Source organism: Halichoerus grypus, chromosome 10 (genome assembly GCF_964656455.1).
Source record: "Halichoerus grypus chromosome 10, mHalGry1.hap1.1, whole genome shotgun sequence".
In the NCBI taxonomy this organism is placed as follows: Eukaryota; Metazoa; Chordata; class Mammalia; order Carnivora; family Phocidae; genus Halichoerus; species Halichoerus grypus.
In genome coordinates, this window is record NC_135721.1 from 76,410,391 (window position 1) to 76,417,558 (window position 7,168).

The 7,168-nt window shown below is 52.3% G+C and overlaps 1 protein-coding gene across 1 annotated transcript in view; it reads left to right on the top strand.

Annotated features, from left to right (window-relative positions):
* INPP4A (inositol polyphosphate-4-phosphatase type I A) overlaps positions 1-7,168 on the top strand; it is a 100,960-nt gene that overhangs the window by 93,089 nt on the left and 703 nt on the right. Inside the window, exons 14-17 of the mRNA XM_078057457.1 lie at positions 1,189-1,206; positions 3,699-3,882; positions 5,337-5,555; positions 6,648-7,163. Coding sequence (XP_077913583.1) covers positions 1,189-1,206; positions 3,699-3,882; positions 5,337-5,555; positions 6,648-7,163 — 937 coding nt within the window. The remainder of the gene's footprint in view (positions 1-1,188; positions 1,207-3,698; positions 3,883-5,336; positions 5,556-6,647; positions 7,164-7,168) is intronic.

The following is a 7,168-nucleotide window of genomic DNA, read 5'->3' on the forward strand; positions in this document are numbered from 1 at the left end:
CTGTGGATCAGCCTGTGCAGAACGTGGAGTTGAAAGGGTGGGACTTACCAAGGGAGAATGCAACAGTTGGAGGGAAGGTGAAGCCAAGGCCCAGGGGGCATCAAGAGAGTCAGCAAGGCGGCCAGGTGGAGAGTATTAGCACCTGCCAGGGAATCAAGGCTCTGGGCTGCCATGGCCAGGAGTCAAGATGCGGCTTGAGAAAACTTACCTCAGACTGGATCAAGGAAGGGGTGAAAGGTCAGGTACAGTGGCCGGTCAGTGGGCCAAGGGGATCAGGGATGCAGCTAGGAGCTTCTCTGCCCATGGGGCGAGGCTGGAGGGGTGAGCCGGCAGGTGGAAGAGAGCGCACTAGGAGAAATCACCGTTCAGATGTCTGCACAGGTGGCCCGGAGCCAAGTGAACCCTGGAGGCAGCAGGAGGAAGAACAAGGAAGGGCCAGTGGTTAGGAAGGGGAATTTCAGCCTTCAGGGCAGGCGACATTCTTGGGAGGCCCCCCAGACAGCCCGCTTGACCTTGATTGATCCCACCAAGGGGTCTTCCCCTCCCAGACAAGCCAGACCCACCTGAGGAGTCACTGACTCTGCTGTGCCCTGGGAATTACGATGAAGAGGAAGGTTCCAGTGCTCCCCACAGCTCTGCACAGCCAGCCAAGAGAGCGTGTGTCTGTCACTCCATTGCATGTGGCTGTGTGGGGGTGTGAGTGGGAGATTTGAGGATGCCATGGGGACCCTGGAGGGGAAAGCCCATCAGGAGGGGGCGCCACTGGCCGTCCCTGTCCTGGAAAGGTCAGGATGTTGATACCTGATTACCCAGTATATTAACTTCAGAAGTCCTTACTTCCAAAATGCTCCTGGAGTATATTTCAAATAAATAATATCAATATTCATTGAATTTCCTTCTAATGTTATTAAAATCACCTGTAGAAATGATTTTCATTATTTGAGCTGTACTTTAAATGTGGACAGAACTTGGCCCACAGGCGGAGTGTCCCCCTGGGGCTTGCGCACAGACATGGACATTGCTCTGATGAATAAGCACATTGGGCTCATAAGTTTTATGGTCCCTGTAGTGGGTGCCTCAACACATAATTTCAAGGATTTTGACAAAAGATAACTTGGCTTTTTAATTTTTTGTTTTGCATTTGGTGTTTGCTAACTGCTAATATTTCGTTTTGATTCTTTTCTTTAGCAGTTTTGAGGAGTGTTGGTGAGTTTTCTGTCTGTGGAGAGAGTGTCTGTTTGGGTCTTGCTCTCCTGTAGAGAAAGCCGGTGCTGTCCCCTCCTCTGTGAGGTGCTTCAGCCCTCGGTGCCACCGGGGGGCCCTGGTTATAGCCTCGTAGACAGAATTCTCTCTTCCAACTGCAATGTTCTTTGATAATGAATAGCCCATCTCCAGTCTACCATTTTACCTTCCAAATCCGGCGGCACTTTGTTGCTGTGTGCACTCTGAGGGAGGACCCTGTTTCTCCCAGGCTGGGCAAGTCCCCGGGTGCTGGCATTTCAGGTCCACCCATTGGGGTGGTCGGGAATCCCTTTCTGGCCTCTTTTACGAGAATCTTAGGGCTTCCGTTTTCACTTCACCATCACCTCTTATGGGAATATAACCAGCTTCTGTTTTTTGTGAATATAATTTATGCAGATTTTTAAAACAGTGTTCCTTGGGCCAATTTCCCCCCTGAGGGCAAACCAAGAATTGATATGACCAAGTGATTTTTTTCCTACCAAAGAATTAGATGGCAGCCAGAAAGCACTGTGTCTGCAGCCCGGGGGCTCCGAGGCTGCCCCCGGCCCTCCCCAGCCATGCCCAGCGCGCTTGCTCAGGCGACAGCCAGGGCTCTGTAGTGGCGCTTCGCATGGTGACAGCATCTCAGAGCTGGGGGAGCTCGGGGTCCATGGCGGGGTCCTGCCCGACATGGCAGCGCTCTGCTGGGGACAGCAGGACAGCTGAGGCCTCTGGGGCTTTCCCTGTCTCTAGGACTAGGACTGAGCACACGTGCTTGTATACTCACCATCATCCCCTAACAGCAGCTCTTTGAAATTTACTCTTCCACACCCCCCGCCACAAGCTTCCTGTGTGTAAGCCCCAGATTACTGTTACTAGAACGTGACCTGTAGGAAGACAAGGTGAGTAGGAGCGGTGCTCTCCTTCGGGCTTGGGGGACCGTATGTACTGGTCGAAGTATACACAGCCATCTGCATACACACACATATATCTACAGGAAGCACACATACAATGTAAAGATTGGGGCCAGGGAAGGACAGATTTTTAAAAATCCTATTTGAGATTGTGTTTTTAAGACTCAATTGTCAAATGGCAGCTATTCATTTGGAAGAGTGATTGCAGATTGGAACGTAGTCGTGTGCACATCGTGCTGTGAAATTAGTTCTCAGATCACGCAGGCTTGGTTGTGGTCTGCTGCATGGGCTTCTGGCAAATCCATCGTGTTTTATCGTGGTGTGTGGGCTTGGGGTGTTGTTTTTTTCTGGGGTGCTTTGGTTTTTGGGTTTTGCATGTTTACACCATAGTCTGTCAAGGGAGGTGTTTTGGAGACCTGCTTTCGGGATCCAAAGAGCCCAGTGGGGGTGGGGGGCGCCTCAAGTCCTCATATCCAAGGGAAACGATGGAGGTCGTGCTGCTCCACCTTCTCCCTCTTCCCCAAAACCCAAAGGGCAGCTCTTTGAGGGGACCCGTGAAGGCTGAGAAGGATGGGGATCAGTGAAGGCTGAGACTCCCATTCCAGCTAGAGCTCACAACTTCAGATAGCAGGAGACATCCCCACTGGGGCATTATACTACCCTGTGCTTTCCTTGGCTTCCTCAGATGGTCTGAAAACTAACTTTATACTATTAGATTGATTGAGGATCCTGGCCGAGAGACTTGGATTTATCACCTCCATCTAGAAGGGCCAAACATGGTAGCCAGGCCCCACACAGCCGGGACACGAGTCGGTTCTCCGGAGGCTGGTGTTTGTGCCGTGCAGGGACTGGGCTGTGGTTTTGATGTCAATCCTAAGATCTAAGATCACACACTGCTTGGTGACGAAGGAAGGAGGAAGAGCCAGGTTTTCAAAACTGTTGAGGTGTCCAGACCTGGCCTCTGGCTTGGCATGTTCTTCACCTCCTTTGTCTGATAGAACATTATTTTTCAATGTAGAGAAGTCCTGGAGAAGGCAGTCTAGTTGTCAGGGTCAGAGGTGTGAGGGCGGAGAACTCTGGGTGTGTGCACGGAAAGTTTGAAGACTGGCCCAATGAAGAAACAGGTCTCTTGTGGAAAGTCTGGTCCCCATGGCAGTCTCCCTTCACTGTGATAAACTGACCCCTTCTGAGATGAACAGACCCCGTGCCTCCACTTCGGTACTGCCGATACATGGACAGGCGAGGTTCTCAGGTGGAAGGCTACGAGCATTTGGGTAATTATTGGATTCAATATCTGTATATGCATTTACGTAAGAATACAGACACATACAGATAGAGACAAAGGACTTCAGTGTGTTTGAATATTTCAAAGCCTTCTACCATATAGACAGAAAGAATCTCTTGAGATTTACTTTTGCCCATCAGCAGCTAGACTAGCCTAGGAGAACATCCCTGAGTATCAGAACGCTTTACTTAGTGTTGGTTGTGGGCTGGGGTTGGGAGGCTGCTGCCATCCTCTTAGATTTGAGGAGACCCCTTAGACTCTGTTCTTATCCTTTCTAGTACACCATCCAGCTGCCAGTCCATAATCTACATACCACAGGACATCATCAGAGCCAAGGAAATCATTGCCCAGATCAATACCCTGAAAACCCAAGTGAGTTACTATGCAGAGCGGCTCTCGAGGGCGGCCAAGGACAGGTCTGCCACTGGCCTCGAAAGAACCCTCGCCATCCTGGCAGACAAGGTAGGGGGCACTACCCTGCTACATGTGAGATGGGGGCTCCCTTGGATTTCTGGAAACCCTTGGACACTCCATGTGTGCTTAGAGCCGTCCATTCCAAAGGTGACATTGGGATGACCTTGAAGATCTAGTTTCAGGTTTAGTTCCCCCAGAGGCCCAGGGAGGTTTGGTGATTTGCCTGTGGTCACAGAGCTGGATGAGGGCAGGCCAAGGACAGCACCCAGGGCAGGTGACTTCCAGTGCTGCTTCATGCAGATGTGTCTTCCCTCAAGTCCGTGGGGCCCATTTTGGAGGCTGAGGTAGTTCCACGGCTTTCTTAGCAACTGCCTACTCAGCGCATTTTTTGCCAATTTTTATTGACTTGGAATTTGAGAAAAGAAGCTGAGTTATTGTACAGACATACAATAAAGGAAATATAACTTCATCGGCTTTCACATAATCAATAAGCCATTTTCTAATTAACTGTAATTTGATCCTGATTAAAAATATCTAGGGGCGCCTGGGTGGCTCAATCAGTTAAGCATCCAACTCTTGATTTTGGCTCAGGTCATGATCTCACGGTTCTGGGACCAAACCCCATGTCAGGCTCTGCGCTCAGTGAGGAGTCAGCTTGGGATGCTCTCTCTCCCTCTGCTCTTTGCCCCACTTATGCATGTGTGTGTCCCCACTTTCTCCCTTTCTCTCTCTCTCTCTCTCAAATAAATAAATCTTAAAAAAATATATAGATATAAATATATAAATATTGGTCCATACTGGGGCATTAGATATACCAGATCATTTTGATGGATGATGCTTTTTCAAATTACTCAGTCTCTCACACACACACACACTCACACACACATGCACACACATATACAGATTCTGATCACACTTCCCCACTCACACCCACTTTGCTGGGGTGAGGTGCTGTTCCTGATCAGAACGTGTTATATCCTTCACATGTGTTCACTCAGCAAAGAGATCGAGAGCTGGAAATTAGATCCACTTGGAAAAGAAAGATGATGTTATCAGAAGGAAAATTATGAGCCACAGAACTCCTGCTGCATACAGAATTCCCCAGAACCACAGTGCTGTGCTGAGAGTCCCACTGCCCAGAGTCCAGGGCTTTGAGTATTAGGTGCAAAAAGATAAGACTTAAGTGATCGCATCAAATTCTTGCCTGTCCCCTGGAACCAGAGAGGACAGCCCAGGATGTCAGTGAAGGCAAGGACGCTGGGCTCTCTTCAGGCCCTTCCTTGAGTCACGTCAGGCTCAGAGGAGGGCAGGGACCAAAGCATGTCAGAGATTTCTCGACCTCCCTCATTCTCCCTGTGTCGTCCAGTCTTTTTGTGGGAGCCTTTAAACTCAACCATCCCAAGGGCTCCTGTATGGAGAAGGGTGCACAGCTGGGCCTCAGGACGGTTCCTGAGCTCTCAGAGACGACCGGCCTCAGCGGCTTTGGTTTGTGTGTGCTGCAGACCCGGCAGCTGGTCACCGTGTGCGACTGCAAGCTGCTGGCCAACTCCATCCACGGGCTGAACGCGGCGCGGCCCGACTACATTGCCTCCAAGGCCTCCCCCACGTCGAGTGAGGAGGAGCAGGTGATGCTTAGGAACGACCAGGACACCCTCATGGCCAGGTGGACGGGGAGGAACAGCCGGTCTTCTCTGCAGGTGGACTGGCACGAGGAGGAGTGGGTGAGTCTGCTGCCCCTGGCCCTCATTCTGCCACTGAGCTTGGGTTGAAAAATTCAAAGCCTCTTGCCAGCCCCTCCCCACCAAGAGGTGCCTACCAGGTTGGCTGCTTCACAGACAAGCTCCGAGTCTCCTCCCGGGTGGCTCTTGGACCCCCTGAGTTAGGGAGGGAGATGGCATTTTCACACCTTGTGTCCATCTGAGGGGCAGGGCTGCCGCAGGCCAGGCTGGTGTCAGACCCGGCTATAAAGGGGGCGATGTTCTCCATGGAGCCCTTGCCCCGCTGGAGGCCCGTCTCCTGTCACTATCTCCTAAAGACCAGCCAGGCCCCCTGCTTCCTCAAAGCTCTCTACTCAGTTAGCCCTTCCAGGGCCATTTGTATTTTGGGGGGACAGGGGAGGAGTCTGGAGACGCTGCCCCTGACGTTGTATGCATTGCATCCTTCTTCCTGACAGAGTGGCCCTGAGAGCCGCACCTGTCTCTCCTGAGGGAGGGACATATCACACAACTCGTTTTGTCATTTTTTAGGACTACGGCTTGGAGGCATGGAGTTTTTAGTCAGCAGCGAAGGGCTCCTCCGGCCCTGCCCCGGTGTCCTGTATTCTGTGTGGGTTTCTGCAAACCGCTCCCAGCCCTGCCTCCCCACCTCCCCACTGCCCCCGTCTGAAGTGACCGGCTGCCTCCATTACCTTCCCTCAGTCCCCTGTGTGTTTGATGGTTGTAGGAGGTCTGCAGCAGAGGGAGGAGGGATGAGCTGGCTTGCTGGGCCCTGTGGTCCTGCTGCCAGCTCTGGAGGGCACCGGGAAGCCCTGTCCGGCCTCCGTGACAGTTACTAGCCAACGTGTCTCCAACTTTAAAAACAATGACCGCAGTACATTGATTTGAGTTTTGAAAAGCAAATTCAACTGTAATAGGGAATTCTGAATTAATCTTGATACTTCTAAATTTGTGGTATTTTAATGATCACAGTGGCCCAGGGTGGGGCAATCAGTGTGTGTGTGAGGGGGCGGGGAGGGGGGCACGGGGAGGGGTGGTGTTCTGTTCTGCTTTTCCCATCGGGACAGCTGACCCAGATGGGCCCTTTCGGTTTGGAAGGAAAAAGTGTGGCTGAACGTCGACAAGAGCCTGGAGTGCATCATTCAGCGGGTGGACAAGCTGCTGCAGAAGGAGCGCCTGCATGGCGAAGGCTGTGAGGATGTCTTCCCGTGCGCGGGCAGCTGTACCAGCAAGAAAGGTAACCGGGACAGCCACGCCTACTGGATCAAACCGGAAGACTCCTTCTGCAATGTGCCCTCCTCACCATGCCCCTCCACCATCTGCTCGATGCCATCCTCACCTGCATGCCATCCTCACCTGACCACACGTGCGTATGCATCCACGCTGCCCACTCATGCTGCCTCCACCTCACGCTGCGTCTGTTTGTCTGTCTGTCTGTCTGTGTCTGACTCCATGACCTCCTCCCCCCACGCAGACTGCAGGGAGGGCCGTCAGGCAGAGCCGGCTGTCACAGTGCACAGAGCAGCGGGCGGTGAGGGCAGAAGCCCCCGTAGTCCACGCCCGTGGAGCCCGTGTGCGAATCTGCGAGTCCGGCAAAGGCAGAATCTCAAGGCCGTCTT